Source organism: Sceloporus undulatus, chromosome 4, assembly GCF_019175285.1.
Source record: "Sceloporus undulatus isolate JIND9_A2432 ecotype Alabama chromosome 4, SceUnd_v1.1, whole genome shotgun sequence".
Taxonomy (NCBI): Eukaryota; Metazoa; Chordata; class Lepidosauria; order Squamata; family Phrynosomatidae; genus Sceloporus; species Sceloporus undulatus.
The window spans coordinates 3,782,371-3,810,330 of NC_056525.1; the positions used below are offsets into that span (position 1 = coordinate 3,782,371).

General features: G+C 44.5%; 1 protein-coding gene across 1 annotated transcript; it reads left to right on the forward strand.

Annotated features, from left to right (window-relative positions):
- The first annotated feature begins 936 nt into the window (after positions 1–936).
- DUSP15 (dual specificity phosphatase 15) lies at positions 937–27,832 on the forward strand. The gene is made up of 7 exons (XM_042464138.1): positions 937–1,596; positions 7,622–7,655; positions 14,258–14,340; positions 15,623–15,672; positions 20,690–20,764; positions 23,651–23,825; positions 26,557–27,832. The coding sequence occupies exons 1-7, from the start codon at positions 1,576–1,578 to the stop codon at positions 26,770–26,772; spliced, it is 654 nt and encodes a 217-aa protein (XP_042320072.1). The 5' UTR covers positions 937–1,575; the 3' UTR covers positions 26,773–27,832.
- Positions 27,833–27,960: the final 128 nt, after the last annotated feature.

The window sequence follows — 27,960 nt, forward strand, 5'->3', positions numbered from 1 at the left end:
GAGTTTAGTGCTCAGTTGTATGTCGTTTCTCCTCAGTATCTTTTCCAGTTCTTTCATAGCTGCCCTTCCCATTCCTAGTCTTCTTATTTCTTGACTGCAGTCTCCATTCTGGTCAGTGTTTGATCCTAGAGATGGGAATTATTTAACTATTTCAATTTCCTCATTGTCTAGATTGAATTTGTGTATTTCTTCTGTGGTCATTATTTTTGTTTTCTTTATGTTCAGCATCAGACCTTCCTAAGGTTTGCTTTAGGGAAACCATAATGCGGAAACAAGTTGAAGGCACACAACAAGTTGATGGGAACAGTAGCTTACAGGCCTGGCATCAGCTCCTGAACTAGAATATTGCTTAAGAAAGTTACCTTTTTAAGTAACTTAAGGTTGTAGTGCAACCGCAGAGGTTCTAGTCCAAAAAAGGAATTTGCAAGCAGGTAATATCTGGGGCCAAGTGTGAGGAGTGTCCCCTTTCACCCCACGTTTTCCTGGACCATCCGTGTGGTTAGTCATGACAGCAGCGGGCTGAATAAAAGGATGCTCTTGTATGTGCAGCTGATGAGGCAGGGACAGTCGCATGCTGTCTCCTTGCTCCTGTTACTACCATTCCTCCTGGCTGGACAGATTTGAAAGCTCGGCATCTGCCAAGTTGCCTCTCAGACCCCTCCACCAACCCCTTCCTGAGGGGGCCTCATGTTCTTTGGAGTTCTATTTTTGGAAAGTAACCAGATCCACTTTCTGTGCATTCTCCTGCTCTCTGGGAACATTGTATTCCACAGCACTCCCACTCTCCCTGGCTGGCAGAAAGAAGGAAGGAGGGAGAGAGAGTGTTCAATGACAGATTTCAACCCCCCTAACTGCCCCCCCATGTTCTTTCAGTGGTGCATATCGAACAAGAGGGCCTCCATGTTCACCGTTATGCTGTAGCACATGCCGGGATATCTATTTCTCCCCCACACCAGCAGAGTCTGGGGGTGTCCGTCACCGGCCGGACTGTTGAGCCGTGCAGCGGTCCAGCCTGGTTCCTGTGTACCCACCACTCTGCAAAGGGACAGAGGCAGGCAGGCTGCCTTGACAATCCTTATTTGTCACTGAGCCAGAGAGACAAAAGGGTTTGTTCTCTGAACACTGGGGCACTGTTGTGGTGTGCGCATCAGGATCAGGAGTACCGCCTGGCCTTGTTGGCACACCCACACGATTACGAAAGAGGTGGAGCGGGTTCTTTTCCCTTCCCCATCAGCTGTCAGTGTGCCAGCCATGGGGAAAAAAACACGATCAGGGAAAAGAGGCTGCTAGGAGCAGCTTCAGGAGGGTTTTTGTTGTAATGGTTGTTGTTGCTTTTTGCTGTCTTAAAGGAAAAAGCCTTTGTGCCAGGAAGGGATGAGAAGGAGCAAGTCCTGCATTGTGACACAGGCAGACCTCTGCGGAGATTTATCCTCGAACCACGATCTGCAGCTGATGCCAACAGGAAATCTCTTTCCCCAGCATGAAAGACAGTGCCAAGCTCACCCGTGAGTGACCTCACATCTTTTTCCTGGGAGTTTGGATGCAGAGGGCAAGTTGAAGCTGCACGGGCGGACCATGGGCAATGGCATGAACAAGGTATGGGCAAAGAGGGGAATGTGGTCAAGAAAACATTTTCCCTGTCTGATAACCCTGCTGTGACTTTATCTCCCTGTTGTCAATGCTGTTTATTGGGAGGCCCAGAAAACGTCATAAAGAAATTTTGCACTTTCCCCACCTTTTAAATTGTAATTGCTGTTTTAGTCAGGGATATAGGTACAAGCCAGTATAGCATAGTGGCTTGAGTGCTGTACTACAACTCTGAAGAACAGGGTTTGATTCCCAGTTTGGCCATGAAGCCAACTGGGTGACCTTGGGCAAGTCACACTCTCCCAGCCTCAGAGGAAGGCAAGGGGGGAAAAAACCCTGAACAAATCTTGCCAGAAAACCCCATGATAGGTTTCCTTAGAGTCACCATATATCAGAAACAACTTGAAGGCATACAAAGAACAACAATACCAACCGGGGTGCAAAATAAGAACTGTGCCCCCATGAAATTTTCCTGCATTCTTCAAATTTCTAACACTGCAGAGATTGAGACACTGAAAATCCTTCACATCTAGAACTCTTTTGATTTCTTGTGTTTGTATTCCCTTGGTCACTTTGCTTACAACTTTTCTCTGGATGTCTCAACTGTATTTCTAAATGACCCATTGAAGTGTTAAATGGCTGCAATGGTATAAATTTGCAGATTGAAAGAAAACTTCATTTTGGGGACCAGATTTTTTATTTGGGGGCAGGAAACAACGCCTTTGTTTTACTACTCCTGTAGCTACACCCTTGGTTTTAGCTATATTTGGTTTTTCATCTGTGCTGTCAACTACCTTGCATCCCATGTTGGAAGAAAGACAGGATATAAATTGAATTGGATAAATAAATAGGTTTGGCAACACAAGGGATTTCTAGTTTAGGATGCATGATTTCACCCCCCGCCCGCCACATGCCCTGACTGTACCAATGGATGAACATACTTACTGTTCTGAACTATAAAGAGACTTAAAGGAATTAAGTAGCACCTTTGAAACTAACTCCAGGTGAATTGAATTTCTAGATATTTTAGCCCAAAACAGGCTAATATGACTATCTCTTTTAATATTCCAAACTATGTTTGTTGCATTGGACCTGGGATTGAATTCATTTATATATTAAATCCATCATTGGGAGCATAGTTTTATGAAACACCAGCACTCTGGCAGAGAAGACTAAAGAACTTGTAAAACTACAAATCCCAGGATTCCACTGGACAGTGTCACAGCACTCAAAGTGGTGTCAAACTGCATTATTTCTCCAGCCTAGACTTTAGGAGATCAAGTTTCGAATCCCCACGCAGCCATGGAAAACCACTTCATGGCTTTGGGCAAATCACTCTCTTGTATTCTGAGAGAAAGGCCATGGCATACAACAAAGTTTGGACTGAAGGCACCTTACAAAAAATTAAAACTGACACTGATAGAGACATGGCCAAAAGCATAGAAAATGCAACTTAAAATGTACGTAAACTATCTATAGTGCTGTTTCTCAAGCTGTCTTCAGTGGTGGAGCAGTGATTCCTTTTCTGAATGTGCCAGGGACTAGTACCATGTTTGTGCTATGCAAATATCCTATTCGCATAGTTTGCTAGAAACTCAGCACTGACTAGCAATTGATGGCTCACAGTCCATCACTGATCTATGGACCATCACTCTGAGGAGCATCATTCTACAGAAATAAAAGTAATATAAAACATATCTGTTACAAATGCAAGGAATAAAAAGGACACAGCACACGGTAAAAGTTCTTTGCTGATTAAAGAGTCAGTTTCCAAAAAAAATGTGTTGGAATAAAAAAGTCCTCACCTGCGGATGGAAGAAGGACAAGGAGTGAGCCAGTTAGCTTTCTTGGGAAATAAAGTTCCAGATCCTGGGAGCAGCCACCAAAAAGGCCATTTCCCGTGTTCCCAACAGATTTGCTGGTATTCCAGATTTGTTAGTCCAGAGCTATGTATTTATTTAAAGTATTCTGTATCGCCTCCTAGCCCACAGGGGCTCCAGGGGCATGAAGAAATAAAAACAACTAAAACAATGTGGAAATTAAAAAATACATTTAAAAAAAACACAATAAAATTATCTTTTAAAATTTAAAATCCAATTTTAAAACAGTAAAAACATACATTTTCAAACATTAAATGCCATATGGAAGAGCATTGTTTTGGCTGCCCACTGGAAGCTTAAATGAGATGGGGACAGTCTTAACTTTCTTGGGCAAGGAGTTCCACAGTTGAGGCAATGCTACAGAGAAGGGTATGTGCATCCACCAGCCTAACTTCATGAGATGTTGGGACATGCACAGATCTCAAGATCTCAAATTTCAGCCTCATACAGGAGGGAGGCAGCGGTCTCGGTCCCAAGTCATTTAGGGCTTTGTAGGTCAACACCAGCACCTTGAATTGAGTTCAGAAACAAATTGGAAGCCAATGTAGTTCTTACAATTCATTGCAAAATAGATCTCATATGGTCACAAAAATGCACACCTGACACCAGTCTAGCTGCTGTATTTTGCACTAGCTACAGTGTTGGAACACTTTTAATGGGCAGCCCCACATAGAATGCATTGCAGTAGTCTAACTGGGAAGTAACTAAGGCATGAACCTCTGTGGCTAGGTCTGCCTTCCCCAGGAAAGGATGCAGCTGCCACACCAGTCAAAACTGGGCAAAGGCGCTCCTGGCCACCGACGCAACCTGACTTTTCAGGAGCAGTGTTGAGTTGAAAAAATTGCACACAAATAGATGCACCTGTTCTTGCTGGCTCAGTAACTTTACTACTCACTTTCTGATGTAAGTAGTGACCCATTCACAATATCAACTGAAACACTAAGCACAATGCAAGCCAAAGCACCTGTGATCTAATGGGAAATTTCAAAGTGCAGGTCCACACCATGATGGTCCCCAGTGTCTAAAAATTCAGACAGCCTTGTTGATTCATATCAACAAGCCAGTTCTAGCAGGTTGTATTTTCCAAAGGAGCAGGTCTTTTGTAAAGTCAATGGCCCTTAAAAGCCTGCAAAAGACTGGGTATTGCAACAAAGACAGCTCACAGCAATACGTATATTCAAAGACATAACTGTTAGTCTGGAAAACCAGTATGCAAAGGGCTTTTGTATAACCTTTGGACTAACTGGTTGAAAGAATTTGGGAGCATGAGCTTTCATAGACTTGAGCCTCCTTCCTCAGGTGAATGCTGTTCCTGGAAAAATCCATTTCCCTTCCAGCTACTATGAGGACTGCAGTTGAATTTAGGGAAAACAAGAAAGGCCCAGGTGTTATGTGTGGGGGGAATACTGTCACATCCTTGCTAATGAAAAACTACTGGAGCTTCAACTGGGGGAATCCTGGCTCCATTGCAGCACTGCCAAACACAAAGTTACAAGCACACAAGTGACAGCAGAGAGGTCTTGGTCAGGATGGAAAGCAAGCTTACAGCCAACTCACAAGTTGCAATCAGTAAGGCAGTCCTACCCACAAAGGCTGTATCTACACTGTAGAAATAATGTGGTTTGATATCCCTTTAACAGCCATGTTTCAGTGGTTCAGTGATTGAGCCATGGCTCAGTGCTATGTATAAGTGCTTTATTTCTGCAGAGCAGATGGAGTCACAGGTCCATACCCACACTATAGAAATAATCCAGTTTGACACTGCTTTAACTGCCCTGGCTCGGTGCTAGGGAATTCTGGGAATTGTAGTTTTGTGAGATATTTAGCCTTCTTTGTCAGACAGCTCTGGTGCTACAAAAAACACAATTCGCAGGATTCCCTAGCATTGAGCCAGGGCAGTTAAAGCAAAGTCAAACTGGATTGTTAATGCAATGTGGATTGGGCCAAAGTTGTGCAGAACTCCAGTAGCAATGAGGGGTCGAAGAATACACTCTGCTTGTGCTGATGTGACCCTTGGAGGCTACTCTAGCTAGAGCAAGTATCACTTTATTCCAAACCAGTCTACTCATCACCTGCAGATTCAGGAAAGGTCTTCCTCCTAGTTATTGCTGGGCTTCCAGAGCAAGAGAGTTGCTTAGACGCTAAGAATAGAAAGCTAAGACATGCCAGTGGAGCCAATACAAAATTCCCTTCTCTCAGATGACTGCAAAGCAAAAGTAGATATTTTGGTGTGTGAGCAAATGCATTGGCTACAATCAAAATAACATCTTTGTTGTTGTTGTTGTTTGCTGTCAAGTCAGTTCTGACTTATGGCGACCCTAACGTGAACCTATCATAGGATTTCCTTGGCAAGGGGCTTTGCCATTTCCACTCTCTGAGGCTGAGAGAGTGCGACTTGCCCAAGGTCACCCAATGGGTTTAAATGGCTGAGTCAGGATTTGAACCTTGGTCTCCAGTCATAGTCCAAAGCTCAAATCACTATGCCACCCTGGCCAGGGTGCAACATTGTGAGAAGGTGCATGCAGACATACATATACATCTTTTGCTTATCTGCCCTGCAGCTTCCTACAGGCTTAAATTCAGTGTTGTAAATGGAGGTGCGGAGAGCAAAGAGCTCATACTCTCCAACATTTCATTGATGAAAAATGGGATACATGCAGCCAAGCAAGATCAACATGGGTGGTCAAAATGGAAAAAGTTATAAATGAGGAAAAACACAACGCTAGGAGAGGCTGCAGCAGTTTGCCTTTGCCTGAGCCTACTGGGAAGGGCAAGGTTTTCTCCCCACATCTCTCTCTTTCTCTATCTCTGTTGAGTTAAGTGCAAACTATTATTGCACTTTAAACTCAGTTTGCAGCAAACAAAGTAAACTGAGGCTAAAAAGTGAAAGTGGGAGGAGGAGACAGAAAAGGGTACATTTTAACTGCAGCTGGGGAGAACATGGGATGACAAGATTTTGAGACTCTTCTTGTCAAATCACAATAGTTGGAGGGTGTCACAGCCTTGGAAAAGTCAGGTGCATTTTTAAAAATACTACTGTGACAGAAAAAAAGTATACCTTCAAGTAATTTCCGACTTGCAGTGACCCTAAGGCAACCCTATCATGCGGTTTTCTTGACATGATTTGTTCAGAGGGGGTTTGCCATTGTCTTCTCCTGAGGCTGAGAGCATGTGACTGGGCTAAGGTCACCCAGTGGGTTTCATGGCCAAGCAGGGAATCAAACCCTGGTCTCCAGAGTTGTAGTCCAATACTCAAACCACTATGCCATGCTGGCTATCTAGTGTGTGTGTCATAACAGGACAGATATCACAGAGATGGCAAGACCAAGGTGAGAGTCTTTCTGACCCTCCCATTTCTAGGTTCAGGAAGAGATGTTCAGGTAGAGAAGCACTGGTCATACTGGCTGGGAAATTCTGGGAGTTGCAGTCTGCAAGTAATCACTTTAGCTGCCATGGCTCAGTGCTATGGAATCCTGGGATTTGTAGTTCATTGTGCCACCAAAGCTGTCTGACAGTGAAAGCTAAATATCTCACAAAACTGAGCCATGGGAGTTAACACGGTGTCAAACTGGATTAATTCTGCAGTGCAGGTGCAGCCCACATAACATGTGGAGTTCTACCTCTCTGCCCTGTCGCTTCTGCTCAGTAAATGGTGGTTTCCACTGGGAACTCAGATCTTTGAAAAGTTACCTTTATGGACTACAACTCCAGCATGGCTATGCTAAATTCAGGGATTCTGGGAAAGGTAGGAAAAAATAATTTTAAAAATTCCCAACATTTTGACTCTTCCACGGATATCCCATGCGCTGTTCCTTCTTTGCTGTTCACTCAGTAGTTTCCAGATGCTGGGGACCTCTATCCTCCTGAATATCCACCATGGTTGGTATCTCTAATCTGCAAAGCCAACTTTTCTGTATGATTGTAGATTCCCAGGTGGAAGAGAGAAAGATTTTTGTAAAAGACTGAAATGAAAACACCACACTGAAAAGGGATGAGAAAAGTTGGAGAGCCTAGTCTTGGGAAGAAAGGAGGAGGGTTAACTTATATGTAGCTGAGGTGGTGGGGAAAAGGTGGTGGGGTGTCCTCAGTAACTGGTACTCTCTCTAAGACCCAAGCACCACAGCTCACGAGAATTTTCTTTTTCTGTCCGGCAGGTTCTTCCTGGACTGTTCCTTGGAAACTTCATAGGTGAGTGAGACCGTCAACAAAGATCAGGTATTGTAGGCTCTGTTTCTGAGGAAGCAACTGACAAAACCACCTCTGAGTATTCCTTGCCTAAGTAAACCCAGTGAAATTCATGGGGTTGCCCTAGGTCAACAGGAGGCTTACACAATACACACACACTTCCCAGGCATTGCATAATTGTCACTTGCTATTTGATGTTCTTTTGTTGCCTGTTTTATTGAATCATTTCCTATATTGCTATGTTATTTTAATCTATTATCCTACTAGAGAGGCCCCTTCCCCACCACCACTCCCTTTGTGTCGTGTCTTTTTAGATTGTAAGCCTGAGGGCAGGGAACCGTCCAATAAAAAGATTGTATGTACAGCGCTGTAAATTTACAGCGCTTTATAAATAAAGGTTAATAATAATAATAACACATGCACATGAATTTTAACAATAAGTTTTTATATGTTTTCCCGCCCTGGTTGGGCAGGGACAGTCTCGATTAATCCTCTATCTTCCTGCTTTTTCAAATGTTCCAGTTTCTGTCTCTTCCTCCCACCTTCCCCCTTTGTCCTCCGCTTGCTTCAGTTGCTGCAAATTGAATTCAAAATAGGAAACGTGTTTGCACTTAGCTCAACAGTAGATAGATGAGACGACAGAAGGGAGGGCAAAATCTGGCCCTTCCCAGTAAGCTCAGCCAAAAGCAAAATGCTGTGGCCTTTCCTAGCATGTGTGTTCTTTCTCATAGTAACATTTGCCATCTTGACCATGCTCTCTTGTTGCTTGGCTACACATGTCTTAGTTTTCAACTGAAATTCTGGAAGATAAGATATTCAGAATTGTCTCATTTGAGAGAGTTCCTCTCCAGAAGTTTGCAATTTTGGCTCTCCAGATATTGTAGGTGTCAAATCCCATAAGTCCAACTGAGCATGACCAAAGATCAGAGATTCTGGGAAGTGAAGCCCAAAACATCTGGAAGACCAAAGAAGAGAATGTGCGCTCTCCTCTCCTGAACTACAATTGTTAAGATAACTGATAGGAGGAAATGAGGATTGAATCTGTTTAATTTTGGAACTATATGTTAGAGGAAGGAGCCAGCATGGCATAGCGGTTTGAGTGTTGGACTATGACTCTGGAGACCAGGGTTCAAATTCCAGCTTGACCATGAAACCCAATGGTGACATTGAGCAAGTTATATGCTCTCAACCTAAGGGAATGGCTATGGCAAACTTCCTCTGAACAAATCTTGCCAAGAAAACCCTATGACAGGTTTGCCTTAGGATTGCCATAAGTCGAAAATGACTTGAAGGTACATAACAACAAAAGCAAAGTGAGAAGACTTGGCCAAAGCACTCTAGTGTAAGTCCTTCACCAGACAACAAATACCAAGATTCTGGAGGATGGAGTCATGACAGCTAAAGTAGTCTCAGACTGCTGCAGTGGTGTAGTATATTGGCTTGGTTGTATGTACCTTTACCGTTTGCTGTCCTTAGCACTTGCTACGGAAAGAATGTGGTGGTGTGTATCGTAAGAGGTGGGGTAAAAACAGCCTTGAGCCATTGCCAGCTACTCCTGCTGAGCCTGAAATAAGACCTGGACATTTGCCCATCTGGATTTCTAAGAACTCACTTAGGAACGTTGCCTTTGCATGTTTGTGTGTGTTTTGAACAGGTGGGTGCGAAAGCAGCCAGAAATGCAAGAGTTGCGAGAAACAAATCTTGGACGCTTGAGCAACTGGCTCTTTGCTTTGGCTCTTGAGTTTATTATACAGAGGAACCATCTTACTATCTCCTTGGAGACTTTTAAGAAGGCAGTTAAGATGGATCTCTTCTGGCAAGCATACCCACCCAATCTTGTATAAGACACATGGATCCACCTCTTTGATCAGGATTGGAATATCTTTATCCCACTGTCGCCTTTTGATAGCGTGTTTTTAATTGTTAAGTGCTTATGTATTTTATTGCTGTGCTTTGCATTTGTATATTTATACCAGGTTGTAATCCTGCCTTGATCCACCTGGGAGAGGCGGGAAAATATAAATAAATAAATTATTTAATTATTGTTGTTGTTGTTGTTGTTATCCGCTGCGGTTTAGTTCCAGGATCCTCCGTGGATACCAAAATCCATGGATTCTCAAGTCTCATTAAATACAGTGGCAGAGTAAATGGTGTCACATATAAAATGGCAAAATGAAATTTGGCTATTTAGAATTAATACCTTTTTTAAAAAAAATTCAATCAGTGGATACTTGAATCTGTGGATAAAGAATCTGTGGATATGGGTGACTGACTTCAAGTCCCGTGGTAGCTGTGTTGGCCATGTAAAAAAGTACAATCACATCCAAAATTCCTCAAAACGAAACAGTTGATGTGTTTGGGGGGGGGGGTCAAAGTGCACAAAATACATATTGCAAGCTTTCAAATCTTCACTGACTTCTTCATCAAGCAAAGATGTTAATAATCACACAGGAGAGAAAAACATTATGATGTTAACCACAAGCTTGCATTTTGTGACAAACATTGTCATTTTTTCCTCCTGTAAAAAACACTTTTGCCGGATGAGGAAGCCAGCGGAGCTTCAAAAGCTTGCAACATTTATTTGATGCACTTTCGTTTGCCCAAAAAAGGTCTTGCTGTTTTGTGGATTTTGGATGTTATTGTACCTCAAGTTTATTAGTTTAGCAGCTTGATAATGCTTGTCAGTCTCCATGGTTCCCATATATTGGAGTCAATTCAAGATGTGGGGCATAGATCCCCCCTCCCTGGCCAACCCAAAACCCCATGGGCCAGATAACATCAGGTTCAGAGTCAGACCCTTCATGTCATCAGCTCCTGACCAAAATGGTGGCCAGGGAAGGTGAGGTGGGAGAGAACCATGGAATCCTTGAAGCTGGACTATTCTCTGCTAGTAATATCGTGCCATCCACATATCTTAGACTGTTGATATTCCTTCTCCCTGTCTTCACTTCTTCTTCTGAGTCCAAACCCTTCAAATGACTCAGAAGAAGATCCTGGTCCATGCCCTAGTGATCTCACAACTTGATTACTGTAATGTCCTCTTGGCTGGGCTTCCTTTTTCTCACCTCCGTCCTTTAATCTCTGTCCAGCATTCAGCTGCACGCATTATCACTTCCACCCACCGCTCTGACCACATCTCTCCTGTCTTGGCATCCCTTCACTGGCTCCCTCTCCCTTTCCGCATTCAGTATAAGCTCCTGCTGTCGACATTCAAAGCCCTCCATGGACTGGCCCCTCCTTACTTATCAGACCTTCTTTCTCCTCACCTTCCCACCAGGGCCCTCCGTTCTGGTAGTCAAGGGTTCCTGTCCCAGCCCAGGATTTCCTCTGCCCCATCCCGGATTCGCCCCTTTTCACTTGCTGCCCCTCACTCCTGGAACCTTCTTCCTCCACAAGCAAGAACCATCACTTCTTTAACCAGCTTCAAAACGGAGTTGAAAACCATCCTATTCAGAGAAGCCTTCCCAGGCATCGCATAATTGTCGCTTACTATCTGATGTTCTGTTGTTGGCTGTTTATCGATCCATTTCCTGTATTGCTATGTACTGTATATGTATTATCCTACTTGTGAGTATGTATTTTCCCTGGATAATGATTAACCTTCCATTTTGAAGCCAAGCCCTCCCTTCAGTCCATCTGCCTTGGTCCAGGCCTCGGAGGTTGAGAGGAACTGCTGGACCTCTTACCCTTTCCCGTCACCACTCCCTTCTCCTTCTGTGTCATGTCTTTTTAGATTGTAAGCCTGAGGGCAGGGAACCGTCTAACTAAAAGGATTGCATGTACAGCGCTGTGTAAATTTACAGCGCTTCGTAAATAAAGGTTAATAATAATAATAATAAAATGATATTTTCTGCATACAAGTTGAACAAGTAGCATGATAGAATGCAGCCTTGCCTGGTCTTCGGTTTTTGCCCAGAAATCTCAAGGCCTGGGTTGATCCTGTCTCTGGCAACCCTAGCCCCCAGCTGTCTAAGGCCTTGAATATCATCATTTTAATTCAGTGTATTGGCATGACTTTTGAAGGCAGTGTATTTTCCCTGGGACTTGTTCCCTTTGCCCAGAGGACTGAAGAAAGGGATTCAGGTTCATGCCCAGATCCTGGAGCCTCTAAAGGGTTTCTGCCTAAATAAAAATTATTATTAATAAAAATTATTATTAAAAAAAGTTTCCATCTTAACATTAGCAAGAACTTCGTAATGGCAAGAGCTGCTGAATAGTGTAATGAGCTCCGAGAGGCTGCATCCACACTGCAGAAATAATCCAAGTTGACACCACTTTAACTGCTATGGCTGAATGCTGTGGAATTATGGGAACTGTAGTTTGCCGTGGCACCAGAGTCTTCTGACAAGAGAAGCGAAATGTCTCACAGAACTACAATTCCCAAACTCCATAGCATTGAGCCATGGCAGTTAAAATGGTGTCAACCTGGATATATTTCTGCAGTGTGGATGCTCCCTTGGAGGGAGGATGGTGGAGTCTCCTTCTTTGGAGGTTTTTCAGCAGAAGCTGGATGGTCATCTGTCAAGAGTGCGTTGACTGTGCCTTCCTGCATGGCAGAATAGGGTTGGATTGGATGGCCCCTGGGGATATCGTTCAACTCTAGGATTCTATGATTCTGTGATACTAAGCGCATAGGAAATCCTCAGACAACAGAGACACCATTTGTAAACTCCATGCCATCCTCCTGCCGTGCCAGAGTTTTTGCACGCCTGTCCATTTGCTAGATCTCCCCTCTGTTCCCCTTGGCTGCCCTCTTTAAGCAGAGCATCTGATGGTGGGGAGAGCCAGGCATGTGGACAATGGCATCACCTCATGTGTACGCATTGTGGGGAGAAGACAAGTGACCTTTGAGATGTCCTCTTTGTGATGACGCGGGGAGATACACTCACTGCGGTGCTTTCATTAAAAATTGATAAAGAATTCTTTAACAGAAGTGTGATGTCCTGGCAACACAGCTAATGGTTGAATGGTTTGGATGCTCACAATCCCTTTGGGCATATTAGGATGTGGGTGAGTCTGAGTGCGAGGCAGAGCGGACAGACTGACCGCTCTGTCATCCCCTGGGGAAGTTGGTGTAGCATGTTGGACCTCTGCCATCAGGCAGATGGAGTTTGTAGTCCATTATAGCATTATGTCCAAATGTTCCCTGCAGCTGTCCAGCGGTATGGAAAGTTTCGATTTCGACTTAGTGGTGTTGTTAGGCACATTGTTGCATTGACAGTTTAGAGGCTGAGAAAATAACAAAGGCTGGAATGGACTAGAGCTGGTTGTTTTTGTGTGCCTTCAAGTCCTGTCCGACTTATGCCGACCCTAACGCGAACCTATTCATGGGGTTTTCTTGGCAAGTTTCTTCAGAGGAGGTTGGCCACTGCCATCCTCTGAGGCTGAGTGGATTTCCACGGTTGAGCCGGGATTCAAAGATTGGTCTCCTAGTGTCCTAGTTCAATATTCAAAGCTTTACACCACTGTGGTTCTAAAACTTTGTACCCTTGTGACCCTCTTTATATCTACATGCTTACATCATGTTTCCCCCATTTGATGTAGTATATTAATTAAAATATTTTGCTTGTTTAGTGTGCATATTTTTTTCATATTTTCATATATATTAATTTTTAACATTTTGTAAAGAAACAACTCCCCTCCTCCTCTTCCAGACAGAAGCTCCAAACACCCTCATTGCTTTTCTCTTCCTCTCTAGGAGAAAAAAAGTCTAGGAAGAGGAGGAGGAGGAGGAAAGATCCAGGTGGTCTCAACTGTCCAAAACACACTGCAGAAATAATCCAGTTTGAGACTGCTTTAACTGCCCTGGCTCAATGCTAGGGAATTCTGGAAACTGTACTGTGAGACATTTAGCCTTCTCTGTCAGAGAGCTCTGGTGCCACAGGGCCCAAACAGACAGGCCAAAATAAAGCTGCTTCGGGTCACTTTGGAAGTATGCTGTTTAAATGATGCTGAATCTTAAGAGGCCGGAAGCTGCGCCAAAGCCATGCTCCAGTCCTAAGGACTGGAGTGCAGCTTTGGTGCAGTGTCTGGCCTCTTAAGATGTGTGTGTCATTTAAACAGCATACCTCCAAAGTGACCCAAAGCAGCTTTACTTCGGCCTGTCTGTTTGGGCCCACAATAAACTACAGTTCTCAGGATTCCCTAGCATTGAGCCAAGGCAGTTGAAGCAGTCTCAAACTGGATTATTTCTGCAGTGTGTTTTACACCCAATCTCACGTTCCCCCTCGAGCAACTCTAAAATGGACCCCCAGCCCACTCTGGAGGCTGGGAATAGGATATTGTAGGTGGTACCAGGAATTGCTATAAAATATTACAGGGCAATAAAAACTAAATGCTGCTGCTGTAACAGAGATACAGCAACAAATACTGCAACCTATCGACACATTTGCCCCACCTGGAAGAGCTTGTTGTGTGTTAGCTGGCATTTGCCATTGATTTTATGAGCTGCGCATGCCTACCCATTTTTAGCTTGTGATCCTACATGTTCTGATTTTTCTGCAGATCAGCAGCAAGCTTGCAATGTGCACTGGTAGTTGTCTGTGGAAAATGAATAAGGATGCCTGAAATAACTCCACATCTCTTCCTCCTCCTCTTTCTCCTAGATGCCAAGGACTTTGATCAGCTGAGCCGCCACAATATCACCCACATCATTTCCATTCATGAATCCCCACAGCCATATATTCCGGTAAGAGACCTCATAGTCAATGTGAAACAATGACCGTGGGTGGTGGGGACAGCTTTTTGGCAGGTTTGTGAACAGTAGAGACAGATCTGATCCGCTGGACTTGATCTACTAGAAAGCTCCCCATCACAAGCTTTGTTGGATGTTATCAGACAAAGGAAATTGGAAGTATCATCCAATGGCAATCCAAACGCAATCACAGGGTTTAACATTATTGCATGATAGACCACTACACACAATTTCAGGCAATGAGAAGTCAATCCAAACGCAATCGTGGGGTTTCACGTTATTGTGTGATAGACTAACACATGCAATTTCAGGCAATGGCAAGCTATTTTCGGGCAATGGGAAGTCAGTTCGAACGCAATTCGAATTCACGTAAATTCACTGCACTGGCGAATTCACGTGAATGCGTTCTGGCCCCACTTTCTTTTCATTTGAAATTAAGAGAAATTCCTCCCGTGTGATAAACTCCATTGAAATGGCCTAGGAAATGGCTATGGTTGGGCAACCTGTGGGAGATCCATCACTGTAGGAATGGGCAAATGTGTCACGGGACAGATTTTACCCAGACCTCGCAATGGGCAGTGCCCCCTCAATAATACCTCATTTTCATCTGCACTGCCTCTCAAAATTGTGACAGAAAGTGAAGTCGCATCCCTTCATGTAGACATTTTGAAAGGGATTGCACAAGATAATGAAGGTATGTTTTTTTCCAAGTGCTTGCAGAGAGATGGTGGCATTTTTGTGTGTTTTCATACATGTGAGGGTTTTGTGGATGGTCTGGGGGCAAAAACTGCCTGAAAATCATACCTCAGTTCATTGTTTTAATTGCAGGGTTGGGGGACTTTGCGGGATTATGGGGTGGCTTCAGCAGCCACAAAAGTGAAGCCCAAGCACCACATGCAGCCCATGGGTCACAAGTTGCCAACCATTTTGCCAGATATGTAAAATTACTGCAGTTCCTTTGAGAAGCTGGGAAGAATTAAATCTGTTACAAGCCCCTCAAGGATGGTCACCTTGTCAGAGTCTGGAAATACCCACAATACTCAATGCTTCTGAAGTTCAAACTTGCAGGGGTTGGGGAGTCAAAAAATTTTGGGGGGGGGGTCATTGTGACTCCCAGAATCTCACACCCAGATGGCCATGTGTTGTGTTTGCTTGGAGATTATGGCAGTTGCCATCTCAAAAAAGCAATATTTTCAAGCTCTAGTCTCTACTGTCACTTTGCTTTTCACGAGAATGAACAAGTTAATAGATACTTTATTCTGTTTTTATTTTCCAGGGAATTACGTACCTCCGCATTGTGCTCCCGGACACACCAGAGGCAAACATGTAAGTAATGATCACAGTAAAAGTAGGGGCAGGGAAATAATTTGACAAACAAATAATCAGTGACTAAATAAAAACTTAATCATAACATCTTAGAGTTGGAAGGGCTTGCAAGGGCCATCTAATCCAACCTTCTGCCTTTCTTGTTGTGTGCCTTCAGGTCATTTCTGATTTATGGCTACCTTAAGGCGAACATATCACAGGGTTTTCTTGGCAAGATTTATTGATCGGGGGTTTGCCTTGCCTTCCCCTGAGGCTGAGAGAGTGTAACTTAGCCAAGATCACCCAGTGAGTTTCCATGGCCTCGCAGTGTCTTAGCAGAACATTCAAGCCAGTACAGGTCCCAAGGCACACCACACTGGCTCTCCCTCTGCCATGCCAGCATGCATAACTAAACTCCTAAAAGATGATCATCCAACCTGTGTTGAAAAACATCCAAAGATGGAGAGTCCATCACTCTTTGAGGCAGTCCATTCCAGTCTCATAGAGTGTCCATCACCCATATCTTTGGTACTTCCCAGTCAGATGAGTTCAAAAAGCAGATTCCACCTGAACATTTAGAGGAACTTCCATCCTGACAGTAAGAACTATTCAACAATGAAACAGGCTGCCTCAGAGGTTGGTGGAGTCCCTCTCCTCAGAGGTTTTCAAACATAGGTTGGGTGGCCATCTATCGGGGTGCTTTGGTTGTGTCTTCCTGTGCAGTAGAATAGGGTTGGACTGATTGGCCCTTGGGGATCTCTTCCAGCTCTAGGATTCTAGGATTCTATGAATTTGAATGTTTTCCCCATAAATCTGCTCTGAGTTAAATGAGCGCAAACTAATTTTGCACTTTGAACTCAGTCTGCAGCAACTGAAATAAGAAGAGGACAAAAAGGGAAAAGTGGGAGGAGGAGAAAGAAACCAGGACATTTTAAAAGCAGCTGAATATGTGGGATGACAGAGGATTAATCAGGACTTTCCCTGCCAGATTGGGACAGTTGAAGGATATGGACTAGGGGCTGCACTATTCACCCAGGAGAGCTTGAAAGGCAACATCTACCACCACACACTCCAAATGTTGTTTTTTAAAGGAATCTTGGTGGACCAATTTTGCCACATCATTTCAACCCACTAGGTGACCATTGGCTTCAAGTGAAGACAATGGCAAACCTCCTCTGAACAAAATCTGCCAAGAAAACCCCATGATAACTTTGCTTTAGGGTTGCCATGAATCAGAAATGGCTTGAAGTCATGCAACAACAAATCCTCCAGCCTAGATTTGGGGGGTTGTGCCCCCAACTCCCAGTTCTGGGGTCCAGGAGGCCACCCCATGGCTGCGAGTTAGCTGGAAACAAGAGCTGTAAAGCAAAGGCAATAATGTTTGGCTTTTCTTGTTTGAAGTTACAAAGCACGAACAGACACACCTCTAAGGACTAGGTTTGGGTGCCTGTGTGCAGACCTCCAGTCAGGCTACTCTTTAACAGCAACCTGATATCAAGTTGGCAACTGAATCTTTTTATGGTCAGGAAAAAGACAGGAACACCTGTCAGTCCCTCCTGCATTTCCAGCAGCTGCTAAGGCGCAGTGATGATAACCGCCACCCTTTGAAGATCCAGCAGCCTTTAGGGTGGGGACAGCCTTTTGCCACCACTGCCCAGTTTCTTCTCCATAAAATCCTAGTGTTGGAAGGGGCCTCATGGGCCAGCAAAGCCAACCTCCTGCTCAGTGCAGCATCTCTAGCTAGATCATAGTGATTTCCCAACTTTGGTCCTCCAGGTGTTTTGGACCTCAACTCCCAGAAATCCTGCCAGCTTGGCCAACAGTCAGGAATTCTAGGAGCTGAAGTCCAAAACGTCTGGAGGAGTAAAGTTGGGAACCACTGAGAGCATCCCCAGCAGGGAGCTACCCAGCCTCTTTCTAAAGACGTTCAGAGTCGGAGACCCCGCCACCTCCATTGCCAAACCACTCTTACTATCAAGGTTCCTTCTAAACTTCAATCAAAATCTACCCTCCTATAACTAAACCATTATGTTTGTCCAAAGGAGGGCAAGCAAAATGGTGAAAGGTCTGGAAACCATGCCTGAGTACTGTAGCCACTCACTCAAAACCATAAGGTTGCAAGTTCAGTACCAGCGAAAGGGCTCAAGCTTGACTCAGGCTTGCATCCTTCCGAGGAGGTTGCTAAAATGAGTATCCAGATTGTTGGGGGCAATTAGCTTACAGCTGTAAACTGCTTAGACACTGTTAGTTCAGTATGAAGCAGTATATAAATGAAGCTGCTTGTTTGTTTGTGATGGTCTCCTCCTTTGGAGGTCTTTAAACAGTGGCTGGATGGACATCTGCCAGGAGTACTTTGACTGTGTATTCCTGCATGGCAGAATGGAGTTGGACTGGATGGCCCTTGAGGACTCTTCCAACTCCATGATTCTAGGATTCATTAGACCTGGTCTGGAAATCATGCTTTGTTAGGAACAGCTTAGGAATCTGGATATGTTTAGAGTAGTTTAAGAGGAGACATGATAGCCATATTTAAATATTTGAAGGGATGCCATATTGAGGATGGAGTAAGCTTATTTTTTGTTGCTCCAGAGACCAAGACACAGAACAACCACCAAGAAGGCTCTGTCTTGTGTCTGCACTAAACATGCCTGTGATGGTGATGGGGGCGTGAGAAGGCCCTCTCATGTGGGTCAGAATGTTCAGGCAGGTTCATACAGAGAGATAACCATTTTCAGATAGTCTGGGCCCACACACACTTTATTACTGGTTATGAGCTTTAATGCTCATAGCTAGCACTTTGAATTCTGCCTGGAAGTGGATTAGCAGCGAGTAGAGTTGTTTTAGCAAGGGGGTTATATAATCCCTATAACTTGCCCAAGTCAGAAACGTAGCTGCAGCATAACTGGGTAACATTTGGAGCTATACCTTAAAAAGATAGAAAAGAGGACAACAGCATGTATTGTTCCAAGGCTATCCAGGGCTGCCTTTATTTGTTGTTATTATCTCATAACCCTGTATGCGCATAGCCCTTGCAAAAACCATGCATGAGGGACGTGTACAGCACAGTAACGCCCAGTCAGATGCCAGTCTCAATAAACAAGGTAAACTTATATAATCCAGTTGCCGGAAGCAGTGTATTTCCACAGTGTCGTTTTGCAACTTTAGTTTTCGTTCAGGTCTCCATGAAGGCAAGCAGGAACAGGTCAGGGAATTGGTTTCTGTTTTCAGGAGACCATATGCCAAGTTCCTCTGAAACCTGCATGCAATTCTTGATGGGAACATTCGAGTTTGTTTTCAGATGGGCATTTGTGAGACACTGGGCTTATCCAGACAGGCAAAAAGTTCCTGGATGTTGTGGGTGGACCTTATCTACCTCTCTCTAGAGAGGAGAACTCTACTTGCAGAGTTTCCTCTTACATGATAACGGAGATATCCTCACTTACCACTGTTCTAGTGGCAGGGATAGGGTCCCCAGATCAAGGAGGTAGACTTTTTCTTCAGGGTGAGGGGAAGGAATCTGAGGACAAGAGAGATGGTTTCCTTATGATGGCATTCTCTGTTTAACCCCTTTAGAGTTCTTAGAGTTAAACACCTTAGAGTTCTGCTGATGCTCTCCTATGTCTGTATCTCCTCAGCATTTGGTGGATCCCCCACTTCAGGCTGGGCTAACAGGATCTGGTGTCCTCTCCAGACTGTACAAAAATATAGAACTGCAGAGTTAGACTAATCCAATCCATGGTATTCCTCATCACCATGTATGGATGTAAGAGCTGGATAGTGAAGAAAGCAAATAAAAAGAAAACCAGCTCATTTGAGATGTGGTGTTGGAGAAGAGAGGAGAGCCAATAAAAAATGGGTCCTTGAAAGATTGAGCCTGAAATCTCCCTGGAAGCCGAGATGAGTAAACTGAGGCTAACTTGTATGGTTTTAATTCTCTATTAGATTTAATACCTTTTTAAGGGGGGGGGAGGGTACTAGGGATTTGATATGTTTTGTATTTTTAACTTGTTAGCCGCCCCGATTGTTCTCAGAGGGGCAGGATACAAATAAATTATTATTATTATTATTATTATTATTATTATTTATTGGCTGTCGTACTTTGTCCTCATCATGAGAATAAAACAATCATTGGAATGGACAGTAATGCTAGGAAAGGTGGACAACAGTAGAAAGAGAGGATGAACTCAATCAGGGAGGTCACAGGCCTGAATCTATAAGACCCAGGCAGAGTAGTGGAGAACAGGGGATCTTGGAGATGTCTCATCCACAAGGTCACCATGAGTCAATGTCGACTCAAAGGCAGCTAATAACAACAAGAGTTAGGAGAGTATCTTGTCAGTCTCCTTCTGCCAGCGCAGGAATCCAACACAAAAGCATTTCTGAGATGGTCATCCAACCTCTCTGTAAACACCTCCAAAGAATGAGAGTCCACTACCCTCTGAGGGAGTACATTCCACTATTAAACAGCTCTTAGTCTCACGATGTTTTCCCTAATATTTGGTCAGAATCTCCTTTCTTGTCATTTGAATCTCCTGGTTGGGAACTGAGAACTTGTTCTCTGGAGCCACAGAAAACAAGCTTGCTCTGTCTTCCACAAGGAAGCAACTGTTCAGATATCTAGAGAGGGCTTATCATATCTCCCTTGCTAAGAGGTGGAATATTGCTTTGTGGGGGTGAATCGGAGGCCTTGGGTTTGGAAAGGGGAAAGCCTGGTGGCATCTGGAGCCTTCCATGTCAATAGGATGGTGATTTCACTCTGGGTTTTAGTCTGAAGGCCAAAGGGATTACCCAGGATGCTATACCCTAATCACCAAACAGGTACAGTATTTTGGACAGGACTGTTAAACTTTAGCCTAAAATGTAGAGCAAATTCACTGCTGTACTAGCTGCCACTTGTTAAGTCTCAACGTATCGGTGTAGCATTATGGGAGCTGTCTTCTCCTATAAATGTGTGGGGCTAAGGCGGTGACCTCTCTACTCTTGGCATTCAGTAGCTTGCTGACCCTGTCATGACTTTGCTTTGCTTCTTCCCTTCCAGCAAGAAGCACTTTAAAAAATGCATCCATTTTATCCACTCCTGTCGCCTGCATGGAGGATGCTGCCTCGTCCATTGGTATGTCCACTTCTGCAAGGGAAGGGGTCAGCCCAGGAATAGTGGGGAGGTTGACAAGATGAGGAGGACAAGTGACCCTAGGAAACTGCCTTATGCAAACTCCAACTCCTTCATTTATTTAGTTTAGCTTTGTGGAGATCAGCCTTCCACAATCTGATATCCTCTAGATGAGTTGGATTATGACTCTCATCCAAGGCGGGATACCGACGGGCAAAAAGGGGTGTGTTCATGACATCATGAAGGTATAGCCTTCAGACAGCCCTTACCTGAATGCCGCCATGAACACGCTGCCCGCTGTCTGTAAGCTGCTGCACCGGTATGCCAGAATTGCTACGCCGCTAATTTAAGTTGCCCATTTAAAAGCTCCGTGTCTGCTGCGTCGCATAATGAGTCGGGGTCCTGGAACATGCGCAGTTTGCAGTCAGGCTTTAATTGCAGCGTCAGCTGCCATGCAGGTGTGGAAGCTGCAGCACAGCTGCAGTGCATTTTAAGACTCGTAACCCTAACCCTAACCCTAACCCTAGAGCTGCATGTACGCATGTGCTGCTAGAATCGTGGAAAGGTTGGAATTTAAAGTGCACCCCTACACACATTCCTGCGCCATTTTCACCTAACAATAAAAAAACGCTAAAACTTTAAATATTTACATATGTACAAGGGAGGTGATGGGGGATGGCAGGGGGACAGCGGTGGCAGCGGCGACAGCTGTGGCTGTGCATTGCAGATTCAGCAAGAGCGCGGGGACCAAAGGAGAGGAGGCATTTTGCCAGCCGGCAAAAGAAAAAAAAAGCCCCATTTTTGGCCACCCGTGAGGAAGCTGCCTCTCTCTTTGCAGCGTCCTCCGAGGCGGCAGTATGGAAACTGCGGGTCAGAAACGGCCCCAGGTGAGGCGTCTTCACTGCCCCCCATGTGGAAGCCCCATACACCTGAGCCATGCCCCCGGGGCAGGCGGTCTGGAGGCTCCGTATTCAGCAGAATACACCTCCAAGAGGTCTTCCCCTGCCCGTCTGTATCCTGCCCAAGAAAACCCATGATAGGCTTGCCTTAGAGTCGTATTACATTGGAAATGACTTGAAGGCACACAACAACAACAACAACAAGACATACTTGAGATCATTTATCTGTGGTTTGTGGGAATGTAGTCAGGCAAAGGAAGGAGAGGATCTTTAGAGAAGCTCAGGAAAAGATGGCAGAAGGGGGCTTTGAGCCAGAGCTGAGGAGGACAGGGGAGGCAAGGGATGGACAGAGTTCTCGGAGCCCAGATTTCTGTAAGATCCAAGACTTTAGGTGCCTGGACAGTGGGAAAACAGGCATTAAACCATAGATTCATAGAGCTGGAAGGGATACCATGGGCCACTTAGCCATCCCCTGGCATGCAAGAGTCCACCACTAAAACACCTATGAGAGAGTAGCCATGTATTCTGTTTTAAAGTCTCCAATTAAGGAGAGTCCATCACCTTTTAAGGGAGTCCATTCCACTGTTGTGCAGCTCATACCAACAGAGAGTTCTTCCAAATGTTCTGTTTGAATCTCTTTTCTCGCCATTTGAATCCATTGCTTTGGGTCTTTCCTCCAGGAGCAGCAGAAAACAAGCTTGCCCTGTCATCTACTTAAAGATCCCATTCCATCCCAGTACAAAATACAATGGGAAATCTCTTAATGGCCCAGAGAGAGCCTATAGTGTCTGTTGCTAAATCACAGCACATTCCAGTCTTGTATAAGTCATAGCAATAATTAATATGATTCAAACATAGTAAAGTGCAACAGTGTCATTTAAAAAAATAAATGTAGGGGCTGAAATTGTATTTTTAGCCCAGACTAGAGTAGACCCATTTGAATCAACTGGACTTACTGTTCTGTGGGTTCACCATTTAATAAGGTGGTATACAGACCAATATTTCAGTGATTAGACATCCTGATCTAATAAATGTTGTTCGTTTATTTCCATTTTTTCTAACCTAAATTAAAGCTAAGGCTGGAATTCCACTGGTGAATTTACAGTGGCATTAAACTAGACTTACACAGTTGCTACTTGTATTTTTATTTGTCATGGAGGTTGGGAGGTGCATTTTGGCTGCGCAATGATAAAAAATCCCTCTCCCAATGCATTTTGTAACCAGCACATTCCCCTACCCCTTGCCCAATATGGCCATTTCCATGTTGTCTCAGAGAGTGGAAGGATCCGTGGAGGTGTGTCCAGCCATTTTCCTTTAACTGGATGCACTGCAAAGACTGAGAATCTTACAGTCAGAATCATAGAGTTGGAAGGAACCCCAAGGGTCTAATCCAACCCCTTCCCATGCAGGAATAGACAACCAAAGCACTCCCATAAGATGTCTGTCCAACCTCTGTTTAAAGACCTCCAAAGATGGAGAGTCCACCACACTCCAAGGCAACCCATTCCACTGCTGAACAGTTCTTACTGTAAAATAATTTTTCCTAGATCCACTTTTCTTGTAATTTGAATCCATTACTTACTGTTCTACTCTCTGGAACATCATTATCATCTACAAGCACCTTCCAAGGACCTCTGGAGGTCCCCGTCAATGATTGTCACAGCTCTACCAGCTGCAGGAAAATAGCTGGACATGTCTCTGCTGATCCTCCTGCTCTCCGGCAACACAGAAAGGGGCATATTGGGGGGTCAGTTGTGCTGCTTACATGGTGGGATTTGAGACAATATCACCAAAAGGTGTAGCTACAAAGATGTAGCTGTGTGGTGCATTCATGTCTCATGATGCAAGATTCTACCCTAAGTCACTTAAGAATTTGCTCAGGTCTGGTTGTCAGGAAAAATTAAAGAGGGGCCAATCATGTATCTTGCCCAGGGGTCTAGACCCACCTCTCGACAACCCATTAACTCACCCCTTCTCGTTCCCACTGCAGCTTGGCAGGGATCTCCCGCAGCACCACCATCGTCCTTGCGTACATCATGACGGTGACGCAGGCAAGTTGGCGGGAAGCCCTGGAAGCTGTCAAGGTGGTGCGGCCTGTTGCCAATCCCAACCCAGGTTTCCGTCAGCAGCTGGAAGAGTATGAGGGAAGTCGCTCTGAACAAAAGGTGAGCACAAGACAGTCTGAGTATAGACGTGCATGCATTTCAGTCTCTACTAAGGTCTTTATCACACCACCCGTTTTTGGCACGATCACATTAATAAAGGAAAGTGCATACATACCAGTTTGGGAGCACCCCCTTCCGCACATCCCTTCACTAGCGCAACTGGGCTGTTTCTGCCCCTCGCAATCTCTTCTGTCCTTGTCTTCAACTCCACTTCCCTACCCTGTTCCTTACCAACTTGCCTTTTATTTATATGTTTGTGTGTGTATGAGTGTGTGTGTGTGTGTGTGTTTGTTTTTGTGTTTCTTAACGCAATTCTAGAGTTATGTTAATTCTGTGATTTTAAACTCCATGGTTTATAAAAATAAAAGGGGCGAAACAGACTGCCCCTTTGCGCTGGCTTGGGGTGGTGTCAGAGCATGGCGTTTAGACGCCGCATGCTCTGACGCCACCCCTAGGCTGGTGTCATGCTGCCCACTTGGCGGGCAGCTTTCTGGCACTCCAGTGATGTGGTGTTTATATGCTGCATGCCGCAGGAGCTCTGCAAAGCCAGCTTTTTGTCAGTTCAAAAAGGAGCAGCATTTTGTCGCTTATTTTTTGTGCCAACAAAAGTCGAGTTGGGGGCATAGCATCTGGCTGCTGTGGCCCCAACCTGGTGTTCAAAGGAACGGCATCAAAGTTACAAAAAAACCAGCTGTTCTAGAATAGCAAAGCCTGGAACTAATTCACATTTTGCGCCCTTCAGGACACAACAAAACACCTTCTCCTCCCAACTGAGTGACAGTCCATCCCACTAAATGTGCAAGAGCAGCTTCATTTTGTCTGGAGGTCAAGTTGAAGTGAAATATTTTCAGCTGAAAATGAAAGTAGGATGAGTGTTGCTCAGTTACTTTCTGTTTTGTTTGTGGAGACTTTGAAAAACAAGAACATGAACATGAAGGCAGACCCACTTGCTCACACATGTTGACTGGATACATTTTAATGTTACCGAAGAAGGGAAGAGAAGAGGGAGCTGAAAGCATTGTTAATGCCACCCACTTTATTTTCATCTTTCATCTTCGTACTCAGCATGTCAGGCAAAGGAGGAAGGAGAAAGCTTATAGAAGCCAGGCTGTCTGTGTGTAAACAGAATGCTAGTTAAACACAGATCTTTTGGGAGAGGCCAAGAAATGAAACTGTAAAGACTGTCAGGAAAATGACCAAGACTCCAATGTTTAACAATGCCATAGGAAGTGATGTAGTATGGTCTGCTTCAGAGCTTGAGAAGGTCCTTTGTTTGGATTACAACTTCCAGAATCCACCTCCCTGTCCCCAGCCAGCTATGCTGGGTGAGGAGGGATGCTGGACGTTGTTGTAAAAAAACCAGTACTTTCCTTAGGTGGGGGTCTGCTTTCTCTGGGTTCCATAAAATCATATTGGAAGTAATCAGAAGGGCCATGCAGGAAGACACAGTCAAAGCACTCCTGACAGATGCCCATTCAACCTCTTTCAAAACCTCTCAAGAAGAAGACTCCACTGCTCTCCAAGGCAGCAAGTTCCACTATCAAACAGCTCTTACTGTCACCAAGTTCTTCCTAATGTTTACGTGGAATCTCTTTTGATATAATTTGAATCCATTGCTAGTCCTAGTCTCTAGAGCAGCAGAAAACAAGCTGGCTCCATTGCTCAATATGACACCCCTTCAAATACAAACAAAAATCCACCAAACAGTGATACCTTTATTGGCCAACCAAAATGCACAATACACTTGTTGCAAGCTTTTGAAGCTCCACTGGCTTCTTCATCAGGCAAGATGTTACATACCAAACAGAGAAAAAATGTGCATTTTGTTAGTAAGATGCCTGCATTTTGTTGTTTCTGTCGTTAATTAAGATGGTATGGGGAGGGTATCTTTAGCAGGCTGGCCCTCCTTCTCTGGCCATGTGGCAGTTGAGAGATTTTCAAAGTCCAGTCAATTTAAAGTCCATTTACATATCAACAAGGACTCCTCTTTTGCAATCCAGTATGTCTTCATTCCTGTGAGGCCACAGGCCTCTTTGTAAGCAGAGGACAATGATAAACAGAGCTGTCATGTCATACCTTAACCTTCTCTTCTCCAGGTTAAACTTACCCAGCTCCCTAAGGGCTTCATATTTTCCAGACCTTTCACCATTTTGGCCATCCTCCTCTGGACATGCTCCAGCTTGTCATATCCTTCTTGAGTTGTTGTGATAATAATAGTGTATAATAGTGCTCAAGTCTCATTAAATGCAGTGGATAGTAAAATGGTGACCCTTACATAAAATGGAAAAAAAATATCAAAGTTTGCTTTTTGAAATTGATGTTTTTATGAATATTTTCATGCTATGAATGCTTAAATCCACAGATAAAGAATCAGTGGATATGCAGGGCCAACTGTGCTTACACTGACCCATGGATAAACCAACCCAGGTTTTTGGTTCATTTTTTAAAAGTAAAATTTCTAGACTTATACATGCATATATATAGTATGTGAATGTTTTAAAACCTAAAGAAAACTCACACATCTAAGCAGATACAAAATACTGTCCAGTACTCCCATTCTCCCTCCACTGGACATGTGCCTCTATGGATAGACTTGAGGTCTAGGAATTTGCTAAAGCTAAATTGTAGGTTTTCATTATATAAGTGTAGGCATGGGAAAAAATAGCTAGATGTGGTCCTTTGGCCTAAATTTCCCAGTATTGTTGATAACCATCCCTGATGTTGTTTCCAGATCCGCCGGCGACTGGAGCGCAAGTATGGCGTAAATGTCTTTAATGACGAGGAGGAGATCAGAGCCCTGCTCACGACTGGCAAAAGGCGGGACCCCTTCAGGGAGGATGAGACGCCTCCAACCCTGGTGCCCAAGAGCAGGGGCACAAAGCGTACGGATCCTTTCCTGTTGCGTGTGAAGGAGACCTTTTCCTGCCTCCCCGGGTGTCTGAAATGAGACCTCGCAAGGTGCTCTGAGCAAGCGCAGAGGCCAATTGCATCGGACTGCCAAGGCAAAGTGATGTTCCAGCCACCAGCACTAGGAGAGGGAAAATATGTGACAGAGGACACATTGCACAGCTAAGAAAGGGGAGCACTCATGGGCAGCTTTTCTTCCACCTAGAACTATAGAGTTGGGAGGAACCTATCTATAAGTGCAGAAATCCACAGCTAAAGCCTTCCTGAAAGCTGGCCATCTAACTTCTACTTAAAAACATCCCATAACAGAGAGTCCACCCGTTTCCCAGGAAGTCCGTTCCACCAACAGACAGCTCTTGTCATCTGGCAGGTTCTTTGGAAATAACTGTTGGAAGATTAGTCCCCTGAAGACAGCCTGAAGGCTCCCAGGACTCAAAAGGACAACGGAGGAGTATCTCCCCTTTGGGGCCACACCACGAATGAGAGGACTCATCTGCTGGTCAGAAATTTCCCAAAGGCAGACCCTTTGGCAGGAATTTGTCCAGAGAGGAAGAATCTTTTAGTTATTTCTATTTAGGATCAAGATTTTTAAAAAAGAAGGATGGTGGAGAAAAGCACAAGGGAGACAGTTCTTGCATGGCCAAGAGATTCCCTGTCCAGGGAGTAGTTCAGGGGGACCCTGCATATCTATATAGATGGGAGACAGAGAGGAGTGAAACTGTCAGAAGCCACCTGCAAATGGGTCCCCCAGTCTTACCCTGTTGTGGCCGGTGGCTCTCAGGTCAGTGGGATGTGTAGATCCATTCCAGGTTTTAAAGGAGCTCCTAAAAGTACTGAAGCTCTTTGGAAAGAGGGTTCAGCACTTTGTGGGGGGTGCCTTTAAAACCTGGAGTGGATTCATCACCGCACCGACATGGCTGCCACTGGTCTCAATATAGACCCACAAGGGAGAATTTTGGTCAGTTATTTTCCCCATTGAGAACCAGCATGGTGTAGTGGTTTCAGCAATGGACTACAACTCTGGAGACCAGGGTTCAAATCCCCACTCAGCCATGGAACCCACTGTGTGACCTTGAGCAAGTCACACTCTCTCAGCCTCAGAGGATGGCCAAAGCGGGGGGGGGGGCTGAACAAATCTTGTCAAGAAAACCCTGTGATAGGTTCGATTTAGGGTCGCCATAAGTCAGAAACAACATGACGTCACACAACAACAAAGTTTTCCTCACTA